General features: G+C 44.4%; 1 protein-coding gene across 3 annotated transcripts; it reads left to right on the top strand.

Annotated features, from left to right (window-relative positions):
• Positions 1-13298: 13298 nt before the first annotated feature.
• LOC132386146 (probable G-protein coupled receptor 139) lies at positions 13299-20241 on the top strand. Of its 3 annotated transcripts, none has more exons than XR_009509414.1 (3): positions 13299-13414; positions 15147-17546; positions 19643-20241. XR_009509414.1 is itself a non-coding variant. In XM_059958442.1 (2 exons), exons 1-2 carry the CDS (start codon positions 13348-13350, stop codon positions 16055-16057), a joined length of 978 nt encoding a protein of 325 aa, XP_059814425.1. In that variant the 5' UTR covers positions 13299-13347; the 3' UTR covers positions 16058-17568. The 3 variants fall into 3 exon arrangements, 1 of the variants encoding a protein (XP_059814425.1); XR_009509413.1 differs by lacking the exon at positions 19643-20241 and adding an exon at positions 18398-19054; XM_059958442.1 differs by lacking the exon at positions 19643-20241 and having other exon boundaries at positions 15147-17568.
• The last annotated feature ends 386 nt before the right edge of the window (positions 20242-20627 follow it).

Raw genomic sequence — 20627 nt, 5'->3', positions numbered from 1 at the left:
CAAATCTGGTTTTGATTTTTTAAATGTACGATTGAAACCTTTGATTCTGATTGATATGCAGGGGAGATGTGTTTGATCGAACTTACATTAGTTGAAAGCCTAACAGAACCTCGTGGACTGTGCTGTAATATTCTATGTTCTGTGTTCGATCGAGCGTACCGTATCTTGCTATAGTTAAGCAAGTCGATTAATTATTTAGAGCTATGACGCCTTGCTTGTCCAGACTATTCTCAATGCGTCGGATACTAAAGTGCAGGAGAATTTAAAAAAAGACAATAGGGCATAAATATCAGTACCGACCGCTGGATGATCTCGATAGGTTTGCTTGGAAGGGACTCGCCAAGTATTACGTAATGATGAATCGTCCTCGGTGTTCAGACTACGCTGGTCATGGGGTATGAAGGGAAGTATCTGGACAAACAGGAACATTAGCGATAGTCAGGATGGGCCAGTGCGTAGTCGGTCATGTCTAACCAATCTCACAGAGCTTTACGAGGTAGTCAACCAGGAGTGCTGTGGAAGGCAAGGCAGTGGATGCCGTCTAACAGGGACTTCAGCCACGATTTTCTCAAGGTTCCGTATGGGAGGATGCTCGAGAAGGTTCAGTCGGTTGTCTTTCACGATGAGGTAATAAATAGGATTAGTCATTGGGTACGTTGGGGAAGCTAGAGTGTGGTAATAGATGGCTGTCTCTCCGACTGGGGACCAGTGATGAGTGGAGTGTCCCAGGGATCGTTGTTGTGCCCGTTGTTATTCTTAATCTATATCAACGATCTGGATAATCATGTCTTTATCTGGATCAGCAAATTTGCCGATGACAGCAACATTACGGATGTAGTCGACAGTGATGAAGAATACCGGAGCATGAAACGTGATCTGGACCAGCTGGAAAAAAGGGGTGAAAAATGTCAGATCGTATTTAACGCAACAAGTGTTAGATGTTGCCCTTTGGGCGGACCAGCCAGGGTTGGCCTGACACAATGAGAAATAGGACACTGAGGAGTACGATAGAACAAACGAATCTGGGAATGCAGGTTCATAATTCAATGAAAGTTGCGGCACAGGTAGACAGGGTTGTAAAAACAGATTTTCCCACATAGACCAAAGTACTGAGGACAGGAGTTGGGACGATATTTTGCTGCTGTTTTAGGCTTTATTGGGGCCTAATTTGGAATATTGTGTGCAAAAAAGATGAAAATATTATTAAAATAATGCAGAAAAAAATGCACGGCTATTGCCGGGACGGACTGAATGTTTTTGATTAAAAGGAAAGATTACACATGTTAGCAGTTTATTCCTGAGCGGGTAGAAGACTGAGGGGAGATTTGATTGAGGTATACAACATTATGAGGCGTATAGAGAGTGTAAATGCAAGCGGGCTTTCTCCACTGATATCGGGCGAGAATACAACTGACGATCATGGGTGAGTGTGAAATGTGAAATCTTTAAGGGAAACATGAGGGGAAACTTTTTCTCTCAGAGGGTGGTCAGAGTGTAGACAGAGCTGCCAACACAAATGGTAATTGAGATTCCGATGCCAACGTTTAAGAGATGTTTGGAGAGGTACATGGATGAGAGGGATATGGATGGCCACGGTCCGGGTGAGGTCGATGGCAGTAGGCAATTTAAATAATTCCTCACTGACTGGACGGGCTGGAGACCCTGTTTCTGTGCTGTAGTTTCCTATGGCTGTCTGACTCTGTATCAAGGTTAGAACTTCAGTGTCACACAGCAACGACCGATCTAGAAAGTCGTTGATACTGTTCGATCCCTCTGTCCATGCAACACTGAGGTAATTTGGATGGTTATTCTGTATTCCCCAATTGCCTGCGATGGTCTTGAAGGAAGACAAGTGTGAGCCTGATTAATTGCTTTGCCTTCTCTGCGTTTTTAGTTTGTGTAGTTTTGTATGTTTCATTTATTAATGATTTCATAGGGAGACACGGATTCCACACCGGCCATGAGGATTCAGGGTTAAATAGATCGAAATAAGAGCGTATCTACACCCGATATGCTAAAACCACGATTCAGAGGTAAATTGGCATTTGGATAAATTGGTGTGTACTTGAATTGGGAATTCGGATTGGCATTTTGGACTTTTAATAAGCAGCAGAAGCTGCTGCTGAGCACTTTGAAATGCTGGTTTTAAATTGTAGGGCTCCATTGGAAAAGATGCTTTGAAGTCATTGTAGCATTTGCCCTGTAATATGTAAATGACAGGTCAGTTTAGAAAACGCGCTGGTGCAATCAATCACTCAGCGATTTGCTGGCATCTTCAGCCCTAATTCCATTAATTATCCAGGTGCTACGGTGTGATCAGATTAAATCGATTATTTCCTCAGCCCTATTTCTGAGAGCACTGGTAACTGCAGACTCGCAATAGAGTTGTAAACTGCAGCAGAATTTCGACTCTGCTTGAGGAACACGGCTGCGCTATGTCTTCCAGCCAGAATTCACTCTATCTACTACATCATCTGCCTTCGTGTTAGGAAGCCAATTCTGAATCAAAGCAGCCAGGTTTCCCTGGATCCCATGCCTCCTTACTTTCTGAATGAGTCCACTATGGGGAAACTGATCAAACTCCTGACCATGTTCGGATTCATCTGTTTGTTTTACTTACACTTTTTCAAATAATTCAATCTGGCTCATAAAGGACAACATGTTGTCTTTCCGTAGCCAGACTACGTTTCTCCAAATAGTCGTAAGATCCTCCTTCAATAATCCTCTACAGTACTTTACCCACAACCGATGTAAGACTCCCTGGTCTATAATTCCAAAAACAATCCCTACTAACTTTCGTCAACAAAGGAACAACATTTTCTACCCTCCAATCATCTAGTTCTACTTCCGTGGCCAGCGAAGACACAAATATCCTGTCCAAAAGCGCAGCAATATCCGAGATCGCCTTCCAAAATTACCTGGACTATATCCCTTCCGGCACCGGGGAATCATCTATCGTAATGTTTTCCAAGTTTTCAGCGCATCCTCTTTCTTAGCGTCGGCATGTTCTAGCATATCTGCCTTTTTACGCTGTGTTCTCATTGATCAATGTACTCAGTGAGGAGCTTCACCGCCTCTTTGGACTCCAGACACAAGTTTTCCTCTTTTACCTCTGATCTGCTCACACTCTCTCCAGTCTCCTCCTGTTCTTCACAGTGCAACTCATCAAGGATTTTTCAAATCCCCCCTATAAGTCTTTTAAGTCCATTGTTAAATTCCTTCCTGTCTACATTGTGACTCGCTGTAGCATTACCTGATCCTTTCTTCCTTTTCTGTAAGTATCGTTCTTTCTTCCTCTTGACGTGTTGTTCCAACTTTCTTGTCTCCCAGGGTTACTTTACGCTATCATCCTTTCCCTGCGTCACTCATACAAGCCTATACTGAACCCCGTGTCAGTGCTCCCTAAACAATCCTCACATATCTGTTGCGCAATACCCTGAGTGCATCATTTCCCAATGTAAGTTCCAAAGCTCCTGCCACGGAGCACCACAAATCACTGACTCCCAATTAAATAGATCCCATGCTCCCTGGTCCTAACTCTGTGCAAGGTAAATGTCGGGGAGTTCTCCCTGTTGTTCAGAAATGCGGACCCGCGGAAAGATCTTCACGACCCGTTTCCTTTTCTAATATCAGATCTGGTATGGAAAGTTCGCCAGTCAGCCTTTCTTCTTATAGAAACATGAATCCTTCCTGAACACAACTGAGAATTTATGCCATTCCTAAACATTTTACCTTGGGTAGGTGCCAAAGACTATTAGGGAAGTTGTCGTTGCCCGTGCCAATATCATGGCTCATGTCCAGGTTCCACTTCCCGGTCGGTTCCTCACTGATCCCGTTGCGTTTTTTTTTGTTGATCTGGTGGGCGGCTGTACAGAATACTCCAACTGGTGAGATCGCGCCCATTTCAAAAGGGAGAACAGAAACAGTGTTCGTCTCCCAGTCTATTAAAAAACGAACGCACCACGTTGTCCTCCCATTCTGCAGCTGTGATACTATCCCTGGTTTCCCATCGCACTCACTTTACACTCTGTTACCCGACCCTGTCCATTTTTAAACATGTAAATCCCAGACATTCATGAAGCCATCACTGTCCTAGTGACAGTCGAGTGTCTGTGATAGTTTGGAACATAATTCAACCAATTTAACAACCACGCCAGCAGCATTGAACGTTTGTATTGCTACCTACCTGAACTGTATGGGGCAAACAATCTTCCACCAATTTTGCAATTTCCGGATGACCAGGATGAATTCCGGATGAATTTATGACAAATTTCCCAAATCTGTTCATTGTAAAAGGACTTTATTTGAAAACTCCGCTGACATACCATTAGACACGGGCGTTATCTACACAATGGCCATTTAATGTAAACACATACTTCATTCCATTCCTCAGCTCTTCTCTGAATTTCCTCTGTGTCATTGTATAGAGACAAGTATTGGTGCACATGCTGAGAAATTGTAACATGAACCCAAGTTGTTGTAGGATGTATACCGGGGAACTCAAATATCTGTCCTGGTAAAAATAGTTTTGTGTTTGCCATTTCAGGGAATGGGCTACAGAGGGCATCCACAATAATATGAAATTAGCTGATATAGAAAACAACAAACTCATCGAATTTCTGCGTTTTTCCACCTCGGCGTCTTTTTGACTGTCGCTGCTGTGCCTAAGCCTTCTGCGGACTCTATTTGCCACAACGATATGTCTTATGGTTAACCCGTTGAACACCAGGATTAATCCGATTGGTAGCAATGGTGTTAAAATGCTGTCCAGTAATTCGTATCCCCTCCACACGGGTGAAGTAGCGTATTCATATGTGCGGATGCACCGCCACGCTGTGTTGTCAATGATGACGTAAGGTTCAATGGCAAAGTAAAACGGGACACATTTCCCGCAGCTCACGATAACCACCGTTGCTGTTCTCTCGGTGCAGTATCGCTCCCGCAACTTTCGGCAACATATTGCGATGAAGCGATCGAAGGTAAAACTGACCGTGAACCAAACAGAACAGTCCGTCGTTACTTGGACAAATACAAGTGTCACAGCCCATACAGGAGTGATAAGCAGGAATCTAGAATAAATGTAGATATTGTTGGTCTGTTCCACTAAAGCAGCAACAATAACCACCATCAGATCCGATGTTGCCATTCCGACCAGGTAACGGGTAATGCATTTGGAGAGTCCGCATTTTCCAAGAGATAGGATCACAATCGCCGTTAAATTAACTAGAAGAAATTTGGAATCAATATAAAAATATGGTCAGCAGCAACTCTCTGAATGCCTCCATGGAGATGGTCTGTTTGGAACTGGAATGCGGGCGTCCAGTGTGTGCGGTCTCCGTTACTGCACTCCGGCTGGAGGACAATGACGGATGTGAGTGTCAGTGGATTGGCGACCTCCCCACAGTTTAGAGCAAAGAATCTGAGATCCACGACTCACGGACCAGTGAATGGAAGATCGTAAACAAACAATTTCCATTATTAGGGCGAAACAATTGAAGGGTTTGTTTGTAGTGGCGACAAAGTGGAATCAAAAGATACAAAACACAAATTATCATTTACTGACTTACAGAGGAACAGAACGACGTCTCGAAAATAGACTGGACCATCATTTAAATAAGCTGCCACGTTGTTATAAGGTTGAAGTGTCTGCACTGATAGGGACTCGGACCTGGAAAAGCAGAGACCAGCATCACTTCAGAAAACCTAGCGAGATGAAATCATGAAACAACAATATCGGCACCAGTGTAATTGACAAAAGAAGAAAACACTGCGATTAGAGTATGGAAAATGAAAATAAAATCATTGGATGCCTGAACCCTCCATTCCGGAAACACGTTTCAGCCGACGGTAGCATCTGTGCTCAGTAACAGTGCGGATACCGCAGCAGAGTAACGACGGCACCATACATAAAGTGACCAGCTCCGGCATCTTACCGGGGACACCGACCGCTACAAGTGTGGGATAGTAAATGGCCACGATGTAGTAAATCGTCGAATATCCCATATTCCGTCAGAAGCAGCGTTCAGTTGTACGGAGCGTTTCAGCTGCTCAGATGGACTGGTGATCGGTTTAGCGGACTTTTATTGAGGAGAGAGCAATTCCCCTGAGGCAATTAACGTGACTGTCACGTCAGGGACATTAGTGACAACCAACTGCAAAAACACTTACGTTAAACTATTTTTACTCACTGTTCCCGTGTCATTAATTTGACTCCTCACGGGACATTGCAATCTATGTTCTTTAAAATAAAATATGATGTGAATTTTCCATGTTATCTTCCATGATTCCTGGCTTCAGGGATTTAAATAGTTTATTTTTTTTAAATATCTGTGTTACTTTTAAAATTGGTAATCATCTTGAAGTCGATTTAAATTGTAACAGTCGACGGAGTACATTTACTTCTGAAATTGAGGGAAGGAATTTGTTCTGGCTGGTGAAATGGAGAACATTTCTTTATTAAAGGGGAACTTCCGTTCATCTTTACTTTCATTTGTTCCAGTTATTCCGGGGGTTTGATTGATGAAAATCACAGTGACAGCTGACCTGTATTACAAAAACACTGCACGTATATTCCTCCAAACACCGTAGAAGATCCATAGTGATATTCCAGAGACCTGTGATCAAAAAGGGAAATGGTCTTCGGGAAATTAGCAAGGGATGTGGAGAATTTGAAGAACAATGTTTTCCTTCGCACACATGGGCCGTTTTATAGGAACCTGACCTCTGCCAGTCAATGACCTGACCACCCCATACCCGTAACATGCGATGCAGTCTATTTAACTTTAAAAATACTCACACCTGCCACGATTCCACCACCATTTCTCCATTCATTCTCTGTCTGAAAAAAAAGTAGCAAGTAGAAATCTGTGAACAATCCGCAGATTCCCAGGCTGTTCTATTATTTTCCACGAAGTTGTATTTTTTTCTCCTGATTTACTGTCAGGCATTTTGCCTTTCCAGCGTCACGATGTGTATGTGCAGAACAGCGGATGTGTTCAAGCTGTCAATTACACTTCTTCCCGCTCCTGCAGTGCTGTTCTCGCACCGATGAGCAGCCCTCGGTTTATTGGAGAGAGTCTCATCACTCCGTTTCCATCGTGGAAATCATACTAATGTGTGGCTCTTCGTTCACTCCAGAAAGTATGAACACTGTCTTAAAATTTACCCACCGGAAAGTGAATCATCTATAACATTACCGGTTGAACTCCATCTGCAACTTTCCAGCGCTGTTCTGCATCCTGTCACTGTTCTGTTGCAATCTGTGACAACCTTCTATACTGTCCATAATTGCACCAACCTCCACATCATTGAAAATACAATAATCTATCCTTCCACCTCCTCATCCAAATCATTCAAGAAAACATAAATGCCGAGAATCTCTGTAGGACACCTGTCAACAACATCCAGGGAGAAAACGCTCCATCCACAACTATTCTCCTGTGGGCGTCAGTTCTGAATCCATCAGCCAACTTTCCCTGGATACCAAACCTTCTGACGTTAAGCATGGTCCTATCAAGGATGACTTTAACGTCTTGTTAAAATCCATTCATATCAGATCAATTATCCCCCACTTTATTTGCAGAAGACAACGTAACAATCACGTTCTCCCATCTGTTTCTCTCTTCTGTTGTCTCCGTCTTTAGGCAAGTGCGAAGATGTGACCTGTCCTCATCCTCTGGGTACAAAGTGAAAGTGATTGCCCAGCTCATTGAGGGAGCAACTGCTCCTTCATCCACGTAACCTTCGATTGCCTGAAACATAGTTATGAGGAGTATCTCATCTCGGACCAGAGCATCCCATTGACAATATGTTTTCCGGAACTCAGCTACTAGAGGACATTGACTATCTCCAAGGGGTTTGAGTTGGTTAATATGATACCAATCCAACGTATTTGGAGCAGTTTGAACTCGATATACTGCTGGACTGGCTCTGTCAGTGATGTCATATGTCCCGACAATTCGCGAAGCTGTAAAGGGGGTCGGCTGATGTACAGACATTATAAACTTCTGTCCTATTTCCTTGTTTGCCCTTGTTTGCTTTGCTGCTTCTTCCGTCTCCTATTATGCGCGGCAACATAATGGGCCTCCTCAATAGAGTCAATTAATTGCTATTTCCATTTGTCCTTTCCAGTGCCACTATACTCGGCTGATGATAAATCTAGCCCAAACGAACATTCTAACTCTTTCATTTTAGCTAACATTGTCATTAAAATTATATTCATCCATTTAACAATTGCACTGCATTGTGGTCGATGACAGATACCAACTGTGTTTTAACCCAAACGGTTTCATTACATTTTGGATCACGTGTGCGGTGCAGAGGCGACCATGATTGATTCAAGAGTGCTTGTCAATTGCCAACGGGTAAAAACTCTCTCCAAACAAAATCTTGGCCGTAACATCAGCGGTTTTCATTATCTATTTGGGTATAGATGAAGAAGCCTCTACACACTTGGTGAAAACATCCACTATTTCGAGGATTTATTTTAGTCCACCAGGGGATGGAGATAAAAATCCAACAACATAATCCTGTAAAGTAACACATATTCCTTCTACGGAGCATATCTTAAAATACTTCTATAGCCAATTCATCTGGTTTATTACTGGGCACAAAACAAGCAATTCTTGCAATAATGGTGTACATCCCCTCGCAAATTCGGCTATCAACACAGATTCTTCAGCTTTTCCATTGTTCTATCTGCTCCTTGATGCCCACAAATGTCATGGCAACAATACATAATCTGGAACCACAAATCTACCATTATTAAGCACAATCCCATTCTGTGCCTGTATCTCTCGACACTCCACCTACTCTTCAGAATCCTCTCCCCTTTGTACATTTTCTAACTCCTGATCCTGTTGCTGTGTCATGACTAACTCTATATGTATACAGTTTCGTGGTTTCTCTGCCATCGCTATCTCTAGATGTGGATTCCATTTCATCATCCAACTTGATTCTAGTTTGGCGAACTCACCAGCCTTGTTGCTCCCTTCCGGGGATGTCTTTAACTGAGCCCTCAGCTTTTTTCATCCATCATTGTTTCCTCTTGCCTTCTCAAATATTTACTCCATCAAGGGAGCTGATGGTAAAGGTTTACTGTCTATTGAGATATTACCTCCAGCTTCCCAAAACGGTAAATATTCAGTCAAAGCACATGGGTATGCAGTGACTCCCATCTGGTTCGTAGCCCGCAGTAACTCACTCATTCATGAATTTATCTAAGCTTCTGATGGAGACATTATTGGGAAGAGCAGTAGAAATATCTCAGCGGAATTATTTCGTTTTGTTTTTCAACAGAATCTGGAAATTGTGATAAGTAGTGGCCCAAGTATAAGGAAAAAAATAGGATTAGAGGATTCCAGGATTCCAGAAGCACAGGCAGCGACAGCTCCTAGGAGACCAACCATCACAGAAGTGGATGATCCCTAGTCAAAAACTTGATTACATCAGGATTAAGAGAAACGACGAGACAGCGTAGACCCATTGCGCGGGTGTTATCTTTCCGATTATTTCACGGTCTTTGGAGGGTACGGGTAACCTATGGGTGCATGCAGGTGTTTACTGTACATTTATAGCACGGCCGCTTTCGACCAACGGCGCTAACATTTCGAAGAACTCTCGCAATTTTTTATCTGTGACTCACCTGCTATTACACCATGTCACCTCATTCCGCCAATTCATTCCCTTCCATCAATCGGCCTGTTCTGGTCAAAGACATTTGTCTTTCTATGAGTTCCATAACGGATGTTGTTTCAAGGTATAATACAGAATCAAAGACCAGTAGAACTCGTCCAGTGAACAGAGTGCGTTTAAAGAGAATCTCACTTACACACAGCCCCGGGACTGGGTCCAGAGCGTCAGTCTCAAATCCAACGTAGAAGTGACGGGACGGTAAAGGTAAATTAGACCATGGACCATGGAGCTTTTGCAGCCTCTGTAGAACGTGAACTATTGCCCGCCTTTAGGACTATATGGTGCCTGGGCGAGGAGGGGTCATGGGCATCACCAGTTCAGCCGGTCTAGTAAAAAGAAATCAGCTCATTTCCGATCGTTGGATGGTATCCAATTGGTTGATGAAATGCCGTTCCTCTCGTTTATGCTCTGCCTGACGAAGGCAGTGGAGAAGGGCGTAGACAGAGAAAATATCGGATCAATGGAATTGGAGTTAAAGTGCGGTTAACCAGGAAGGTCGGGATCAACCACGTGACCACGCAAAAAAGTATTGCGGAGAACGTGTCGCTTATGTTTCTTTCTCTCTCTCTAACATCATTGTGGACACTGAATGTTCAGTAGCACAGTTCGGCAGATCTGTAAAGAAATCGCTGCGTCAATTCTTTACATCAGAATGAAACGAGGAAAGTTAACAGCTTAGGCTAACTTACGCAAAGCTTACATTTCCACTCAACCCATGCCCTCCTTATTAGATGCGCCAGACATGGAGAAATTGTTTCATTGATGAACACTGCAAGCCGCTCAGAATTATTAAACTTCTGTGTGAAGCAACGATTCACCGTCCACTTCAATTAAAAACTGGCGGGTCCCGTCTGATATCTGAAATGTTCTTGGGGAATCCTCTCTCCATCGACTCCACTGTAATCACATCCTTTACATATGGAGATCAGCAACTCGAATCTGACCAGTATTGTGTATTATTGCATCAGGACCTTTCCCGTTAGTGAAGGCAGTTATTTCCAATGTATTGAACCCATATTATCAATCCGCACACCTGCTTTCATGGATGACTGACCTTCAATTACCTTGCCCGGCTCTACATCAGCACTCTCGAGAACCCCGTCACTCTTTGCGAATATTCGAGTCCTGCCCATCCGTGGAAGATAATCCCCACATACTTCAGTATTCACCCCTGTCTGCCCTTCGCAGACCATTTAACAGGCTGATCAATGTCATTTCATAACTGCCAGCCCATTGGTATATCACTACGAGGAGTATCCAGGCACAGTGAAAGGCTTCTCCGTGCGGCACTCGGTTCCCAACGTTCAAAGACATCGAGGAAGCACGTCAGGTAAAACAAAAACAAACAATATTCAATGGTGTGTTATATATCCAGTGAACATGCAGTTCAGATTGTCAGACAAGTCAATTCGATTGTCTATATTGCTGTCAACAACGCTACCAATTCAGTGCATCTGCTAAACAATTGTCATTGTTGGATCCAATGTAACGAACGCAGACGCTCGGTAAGTTTATTCATTTGCAACGATTGGAAGATCCCGTGCACGTTGATGGAATTATTTTGTTTCATACAGGCGTGAACTTCGATAGGAGCTGGTTTACCATGTGATGGACTACATAAATTTGATGCACATTCACAATGCCGGAGAAACCCAGCAAGCCGGGCTGTATCTATTGAGCTGGATAAACAGTTGCACTTTCAGGCCGCGACCATGTTTCAGACTGCAAAACGAATGTGGGAAAATACCAGAACAAAATTTTGGGGGGAGGGGAGAAGGCAACCGAGAACGATTGACGGCTCAGTCTACAGGAGCCTCTATGGAAATGTACAAGCAGTTGAAGTTTAGACCATAAGAACAGGACTAGTCCTTTCAGCCCATCGAGTCTGCTCCGCCATTGCATCAAGGGTGATCCCGGATCCCAGTCAACCCCATACACCTGCCTTCTCGCTTTGATGCGCTGACCGATCAAAAAACGATCATCTTCCACCTTAAATATACGCACAGGCGGCCTCCACCACAATCTGTGGTAGAGCATTCTACAGGTTCACCACCCCTTGGCTGAAAACAAAGTCATTTTTACTTCCGTTCGGAAATGTCAACCCACCATTTTGAAGCTGTGCCTTCTAGTTTTGGATACCCCCACAATAAGAGACTTCCTCCCAATATCCAGCGTATCTAGTCATTTCAACAGTCGATACGCTTCCATGAGCTCGCCACGCATTCTTCCAACTGCAAAGCTGCCAAACGCTCCTCATATGTTGACCCCCTTCATTCCCGGAATCAGCCTTGTGAACCGAGGCAGAGCAGGAGAGGAGAAATAAAAGGGGCGGGCAAGTGGAAGGGGAAATAACGGAATTTAGAGATTTCTATGTTTATGCCTTATGATTGGACCGAATAAAAGGTGTTAGTCTTCCAACCTGAGAGTGGCCTTATCCTGGTAGAAGAGGAGTCTATGGAACCATATGTCGGGTCAGGAATAGGGCTAGACATTGAAACCTTTAGCTACGAGTCTTTGAATATGTATAAACTGCGACTTTTCGGAATGCGAAGTCGGAAGACATCACGGAAGAGAGAGGGGAAAACATATGGAAGTTGATAGGTGAAGTCAGGTGGTTGGGGAAGATGGACGAAATAAGTACCTGGGAAGTAATGTGGGGAAGGCAAAGAGCTCCGGAAGGATGAATCAGATATGAGAGGAGAGTGGATCATGGGAGAAGGGGAAGGAGGAGAGGTATCAGGGGAAAGTGGTAGGAAAATGAGGAAAAGTGTAAAGGAAAGTGGGAATCATTGGAAAACAGAGATATCCATGTTCATGCCCTACGATTTGAAGTTACCAAGCCGGAATGTAAGGGGTTATTACCCCAGCCTGAGAGTGGCCTTATCACGCACAAGAGGAGCCCAAAGACCGTCATTTCGCACCGGGAATGGAGACAGGAATTGAGATGGTTTGACACTCAGGATTCCGCTTCTGTTGATGGAGCTCAATTACTCGACGGAGCCTTCATTAATCTGAATAAGGGACGCGGCCGGAAACGTCGACTGTTTACCCATTTCAAAAGATGCTGCCTGACCTGTTGAGTTCCTCCAGCATTTTGTGTGTGTTGTAATTAATTTTATTAGTGATTTGCCTGCGTTCGTTTTCTTCGTAAGTCTGGACACTACCTTGATTTAATGCTCTTCACTGTATTACAAGATGACACAAACAACATATTATTTACATATATTTGTTTTTATTGCTGTGATTTAAAACCGAGACAATTTCCAGAGTAAAACAGTGCATCATTGGTCTATGATGACAAAGTCTATGCAGCCTAGGAATGGTTAAGATCAACAATAACAATTTTGAAACCGATAGGTCGGCCTGAGAGTGTTTCACAACAACATTCACTGACTTCTCCAATTGTCATTTCTTCATCTGTGAGATTTTGCAACTTCGGGTCATGCGATCCATGCCTCATCACAATTGGGATTTTACTTGAATGACATCGTGTTTATTTTTACCCCAGCTGTTGGAAGACACGTCAGCCTTGTGCAGTATTGAATATTCAGTGTGATGGAGCGGGTATAAATGAATGACCGCGGAGATTCACCAGCTCAGAGATTATTCAGCGAGATCGCGGGCAGCTGGAAGACAGGTTGAATCTCACACAGCATGCTTGAAATATTTTTCACTGTGAGGAAGATATGGTACATGATCATTGCCGTTATTGGTGTTCCCGGTAAGAACAGTGGCGAGCGAACATTTGCAGCTCTCTGTGCGCGGCTTTGGACTCGTTCAGTTACCGACAGCGTTGTGATGCCGGTGTATCACTGAGTGCGGTGGAGTCATTGTGAGAAAACTCTGTATTCTTTCAGAAGTTTTCATGCAGAGTAATCAGTGGCCTTGGATGAAAATAAACGGCCACTTGAACCAGATGTACACTGGGAGATCGGAGAGATGGATTCAGTTTGCGGATTCATTTCAGTAATTAATGTTTTGATTTATCAAAACCATTGTCAAAGTAAAGGTCGATAATTCAGACTTCTCGGCACCTTCACAGGAGACTTGGTGTTATTCTGTATCAATACCTTATCGTGCTCTCCATTCAAATTTAATGATATTGCGCTATGTTTCAAGAAAGTGTTGTAAGTTTGAAGGCGTCCCTGGAAGCGAAACCTCTGTGAGATTCAGGGAAATAACACTCCGTGTTTCGCAACTTGAAATAAGGGTATGTGTGTTTTATAGTGTGCCAGGGTTTCTTTCCACGCCCGATTGTCCGTGAAGTGAGGAGGGAATTAAGAGCCAACCCAACGGTGTCCGACAGAGGTCACACCGGGTCAGATTTATGCGACATCCAACACTAGAACAATAAGCATCGAAGCATTTAGAATAATGCTGCAGTAATTTGGAGAAACCCCGAAAGAGGTCAATGGTTGAGGTACCTATATTGTCTTTCCTTTGGAAATTGGATGGTTTAAGCAATAACGTCCAAAATACCCGTAACATTCACCGGGTCAGGCAAAATCTTTTAAAGCAGAAATTGAAATCTTCTGCTCGGTTTCCTTGACACAGTGTGAAGGACCCGCAGACAAGCGGAGTGGCGAATTTTAAGAGAAGTGAGCCGAGTGGGGCCCAGGCACGGAGACGGTAAACTGGAGTTGCGGAGGGGGCGAAGACACGTGAACGTGGGAAATAATTTCGATCTAAACTTTGTAAGAGGACTGAAGCGGAGTGAGAGGGGTTTCTGTGTATGGGAAGAATCCAGAACAAAGCTGACAGGAATGCGGCAGTCACCATCGCCGAGAAAGTAGCCGAGGTATCCAGGCTTTACACGTCAGTCCAAAACCTGATGTGGGAGATCTACAGCGATTTCTCCAAACCGCCCTCGGTGATCAGTTGACAATGCCTCCTTCCAAAAGACTGATTTCCTCCCGTAGCGAGAACACCACCCTTTCAGCCAGCTTGCAGGCGGGTAAGATATTGTTCTCTCCAAACCGCCCAAAAGAGTGATTTCCTCCCGTACCGAGAACCCCACCCTTTCAGCCAGCTTGCAGGCTGGTGAGGTATTGTTCTCTCCAAACCGCCGAAAAGACTGATTTCCTCCCGTACCGAGAACCCCACCCTTTCAGCCAGCTTGCAGGCTGGTGAGGTATTGTTCTCTCCAAACCGCCGAAAAGACTGATTTCCTCCCGTACCGAGAACCCCACCCTTTCAGCCAGCTTGCAGACTGGTGAGTTATTGTTCTCTCCAAACCGCCGAAAAGTCTGATTTTCTCCAGTACCGAGAACCCCACCCTTTCAGCCAGCTTGCAGACTGGTGAGATATTTGTGACTCAAGCTTTGGACCTTCTAAAATTCCGGAAGCGAGCTGTCTGCAAAGTCTGATTGTATCAATTTCCAGCTTATCTCTGCCCTGAGACCCATGGAGCGGCGAGACAAAAATTAACTCATTCTTTTTGTTGTTCCCCCCAGTGAATTTAGTGGCGATTACGATCCTGTCCCGGAGAAAGTGCGGCCTCTCCACCTGCACCACGCGGTACCTGGTGGCCATGGCAACGGCGGATCTACTAACCATCATCTTTGATGTGACACTGTGGCAGATCAGTTATTATTACTTCCCCGGGACTTTCCTGGACATCACCCCCGTGTGCAGCGCGATCTCTGCCCTGGCAGAGGCAGCCACTGACTGTTCTGTCTGGTTCACCGTCATGTTTACATTTGATCGGTTTGTCGCCATCTGTTGCCAGAAGCGGAAAGCGAAGTATTGCACCGGGAAAACTGCGGCTGTGGTTCTGACGGCAACTGGCACTCTGCTCTGTTTCATAAATGTGCCCTATTTCTTTATATATCATCCAGCGAAAGTGGTTGACAATATACCCTGGGACTGTATTCCAAAACCAGGATACTATCAATATCCCGTGTGGGTTGGGTATAGGTGGTTAGCTACCGTTCTATCGCCATTACTCCCGTTCGTGTTAATACTGCTGTTCAACGCTCTGACAGTCAGACACATTTTGGTGACTAGTCGCGTCCGTAAGAGGCTGAGGGGTCAAAGCAAGGCGGAGAACCGCAGTGACCCGGAGATGGAGAGCAGGAGGAGGTCTGTGATCTTACTTCTCACCATCTCCGGAAGCTTCATCATCCTGTGGTCGGTGACTGTTGCCGAATTCCTTTATTACACCATCGCCGGATTGGATCCAAATAATTACAACGATTCGGAACAAATATTTGTTCAGTCCGGATACATGCTGTTGATACTAAGTTGCTGCACAAACACGTTTATTTACGGGATAACTCAGTCCAAGTTCAGAGAGCAGTTCATCAGCGCAGCGAAATATCCGCTCACGTCAATTATACAGCTAATTAATAATCAAAACGTCTAGGTTCTTCTCAGCTCAGAGCCACCCGTAGTAATTTCAATCTTGTTAGTACAGACTCTGCGGTCATCGGAGAATGTGGACGCGGGGAAAATAAAACTGGTTCAGCGCCTGAGAGAGAGGCACAGAGCACAGTTACAGACCCTCGTCACCCGCAGTCCCCGACCTGCTTCTCCTACCAATAATTACGTTCACACTACCTCTTATTTTTATTTCACCATTTTCCCGTACTTGTCCCCACCGCACCCCTTTCGACAACGAATACCGCACCCTAATTGGCCATTCATCCGGTGACCTACAAAGCCGTTTCGTCTCGGTGACAGAAAGGTATCGGGACACCTAGTGGAAATACTGCCTTCACGAGGAGATGGTTGGAATTCACACTGAGCGCCCCGGAGATCAGTTCGAGTCTGGCCCGTACTCAGAAATTTAGCTGATTACACCCAACATCGGCACGTCCTTTTATATGCGATAAGCAGTCAGAATCCACGTAGACAGACATCGTAACTTCAACTCTGAGTGTACCTTTGTCCAGTGAGTTGGTATCAAATTTGTGATGTGTTCACCAGCAAAGAGAAATTCTGAACAAGGTCTAATTATCATCTGCAGAAAGTTTTTCTCTGAAGTTGTCTTTCATGAAACTACGAGGAGGGAGTCTTTATTCCTCATTTCCCTAGGTAACAAAGAACTTCAAGAAATTCAACACCGTAGAATCGGCCAATAGGCACTTTAGGACGGCTTTGAGCCAAGGCCAGATGGTTAATTCAGACGTTTAAACTACCTGGGATAAGAGCATTAACCACTGGGTCCAGGAGCGGAATTTGTTCATTCGCTTCATCGAGCTCTCCGCCTTTCCTTCTCGAGTGATCTGTTCCACAACTCCAAACTCTTTCCTTCTCCCAGAAACAGTTAGACCCCTCACCATTCGAGAAAATTTAAACCCTTTTCTTCGCTACATCCAATGTCTTTGTGTCCACAACTTCTGTGCCATCGAATTCGAGTCCCCTTGATATGAGTGCCGGCATTGCATTTGTCTTCGTTACCACCGATTTAACCTGCAGGGTAGCCATCAGGAAATCCAGAACAAGGAGCCATAACTCTATATGTATCTCTTATTTCTGACTTTCCCCCCATTTACAACCTCTCTACACATTAATCGTTCGTTTCTAAATGTATCCCCCACACCTCCATACCTGTCACTACTTTGCCCACTTACTTAATCTGATCCCTGCCGGCGGCACTATCTGCCTCTGCAGGTAAATACTTTCCATCTGAATCTCACTCTTGAGCTCGCTCTCCAACGTTGAAAGTTTTATCAACCCTGGCGTAGAATGCATTTATTGAAAGTTACAGAATATCTCTCTGATGTTCCACGCTCCCTACCCCCTCCTTTATTCCTGATCCCAGCCACGAAATCCCTCACCCTGCCCCGATTCCACTCTCATCCCGCATCGGAGACCTACGTCAGAATCAGCGTCAGCATCACTTAACATAGGTAAGTGCATATGTAAGTGTAAGAGCAGTACTGTGCAAACGTCTTCTTCTTACTTAGGCAAGGTTTTACCAGGGCGCAGGCCTGGGCAGGGTTGTATGGGAGACCAACAGTTGCCCAAGCTGCAGGCCTTCCCCTCTCCACGCAACCGATGTTGTCCAAGGGAAGGACCCATTCAGCTTGGCACTGGTGTCGTCGCAGAGCAATGTGTTGTTAAGTGCCTTGCTCAAGGACACAAACACGCTGCCTTCAGGTTACTAGTTCGATGCTTTGTCCACTAGGCCACTCGCCAACACGCAAACGTCTTAGGCACACTAAATATATAGATATAATATTTTAGACCAGTACGTGAAAATCATCTTTTGCTTTCCCCATTCATCTGTTCTGTACGGCCATACTTTACACTATTAGTGAACTAACAGGTCGCTTAACAAAGACCTGGCTTTATCACACCTGCCAATGTCTGACACATATCTCCTTATTTTCCATCTTCAGGCCATTAATGACCATATTCAAAATAGCTGGTCCAATGTTGCCCGCAATGCCCATTACTCTAACATGGATATTCTGCCACCGATGGCTTCTTAAAAGCCTCACACTCGCCCGGCGTCCTTAGCTGTGATAACATGTGCCAGTTCCTTATTTATACCACCGAAGTTAGGGTTTGCACAATTTAGGATTTACTTGAACGTCTCTTCCATCTTCTTCCTACTTCACTAAGTATCCCTGGTGTCACAGAGTACATTTTACCGGATCTAAATCGTTGCCATCTAGCCGTTTGCAGGAGTGACAGCGGCTTACCGGGAATTCCAACGGCTGAAATAACAGGGTAGTAAATGTCTTCTATCCGCCAGATTACTGGATATCCCATTTGAGTGACGCAGTGAACGCGATTGCTCTGAATTCCACAGCTCGGCAAGACACTCTGGGCTGACGTACTGCAACAGGCTCTGATTTGAACAGGGGGTCGATCTCCAGTGACAAGGTCCCACCTCTGACCATTCTTATTGAACAAACAAATTACATCACCGGCAGTGTCTCAGGTGTGAATTCTGTGGGCATGTTCCAAATGACCGGCTTCATTTCCAACATTCCACAGTTGTATTGACAGCGGTCACGACTGTTCCCATTTTCCAAACTGAAACTTTCACTGTGCTTCTCTTTCCACAAGCATCCGGAATCGATGTTTCCAAATGTTCGGCAATGTTCACTGTACACTCTGTTTCATCCACAAATAGATCCGGTTTCTCCTCAGTGTGCTCTGGATCCAGGGACACATGATAACCCTCCCAGTCTCCTCCTACAGACTCTCAGTTAATGTCATTCACAATTTTTTGCTTAAGCAGCTCCACTTTTGCCGCTCAGATAGCAAACCCATCCCACCCCGTCCACTACGTGCCACCAGATATAAAACTTCCCCACTGTGTACACAGACACGCTGTCCAATTCTCCATCAGACCTGGACGACACCGATTATTAAAACTGTGATCATCTTCCCCAGTATAATGCTTATTTCCGACACCTTGAAGCTGACACGTGTGTGTGTGTGTGTGTGTGTGTGTGTATAATTGTGTAGCTCATATATCTTACAATGTATACATATAAAATTTCCTACTCGTGTTGTGGATTTTGTAACAGTAAGGTGATAGACAAAGCCGCTGCCGAATCCACCTGATGAACAGATTGATGCTGAAATACTGTGGTGTTGAATTAATTGTAGGAATATAATGGGATGATGAGGCCACTACACATTCATAGTCTTATGGGTTACGAGCACAACCATCAGCACAATTCTCCCTGGTATAAATACATTCTGCCGTGTATAGATTCCATTCCGATTCATCGCATGGTTGAACATGAAAATGCCCGTGTCCTTGGCATTACCTTTGCAGTGTCCTGACAGAAATAAACGCAGGACCGACAAATAAGGCCACACCATCAAAGAAAACCATATAAGGAATCATTAATAGCAGATACACACACACAAACACGCACACACAACAACATACACACTCTCTACGCACACACACACACACACACACACACACACACACACAGAAACGTCAGTACATATATTAAATTCTTTGTCGATCTCCCAGTTCATGGCTTTCTCTTCCCAATCGGAACACGTTGACGACGATATTTCACTGTGGAGTCTGAATATCGATTAAGGGATTCAAGAAACAAAAGCGACATTGAAACAGCTGCAAGGCCATGTTGTAGAAACTAGGATTATTCACAGCGGAAGGAAAGAAGAACAATAAATTGGGAGGACAGATTAATAGGCCATTCTGCCAGAGAGAGGAAAGGATTAAGCATGAAGTCGATTTCAAACTGCAAATGAAGAGAGGGTTAATATGCAGTTCACATGAAATGTAGAATTAGTGAGAGAGGACGTCAGCAGTGCAGCGACAATCGACAAATGAGAGACATTCAGTCGGGTAATATGAGAGTGTGTGTTTCATTCATCACCAGACTTTCGCCAGTATAGTGTGAAGAGTGGTGGTTAATTTTGCATTCATCTATCTCCTGTGCAATGAGAGACTGTGGGGGTCAATTTTGCAGAATTCAATCCCTGCTACAGGCTGGCAGTGTGAGGTTCTTTAGTTCTCATTCTCTGGTTCAGTGTGAGAGTGTGCAGTTCAAATTGTGCAGATCAGTCTCTGCTACAGTGTGAGAGTGTGGGTTTCATTCTGTATCTGTCAGTCTCTGTTACAGTGTGAGAGTGTGGGGTTCATTCTGCACCTGTCAGTCTCTGCTACATTGTGAGAGTGTGGGTTTCATTCTGTACCTGTCAGTCTCTGTTACAGGGTGAGAGTCTGGGTGACAATCTGTATTTTACGTGCCTTGATTCCAGCGTTAAGTGTGCCGTTTCATTTCGGTCCATCTGATTCAGTGTGAGCGAGTGTATTTTTTCTCCTTCTTTCCCACTGTTCCTCAAACCTATTAAATAATCTTAAAATAGATTCTATATTTCCCGAGCTATTTTTTAGAACAGGAGTCTCCTGCAGTTGGTTTATGTTATAATTGTGAGATGGACAGTGCACTGACGAATGATGACGGTTGTATCGAGCAGGACATTTG

Source organism: Hypanus sabinus, unplaced genomic scaffold, assembly GCF_030144855.1.
Source record: "Hypanus sabinus isolate sHypSab1 unplaced genomic scaffold, sHypSab1.hap1 scaffold_1033, whole genome shotgun sequence".
NCBI lineage: Eukaryota > Metazoa > Chordata > Chondrichthyes > Myliobatiformes > Dasyatidae > Hypanus > Hypanus sabinus.
Note: the sequence above shows the minus strand (reverse complement) of the source record. Positions and strands in the feature narration are given on the sequence as shown.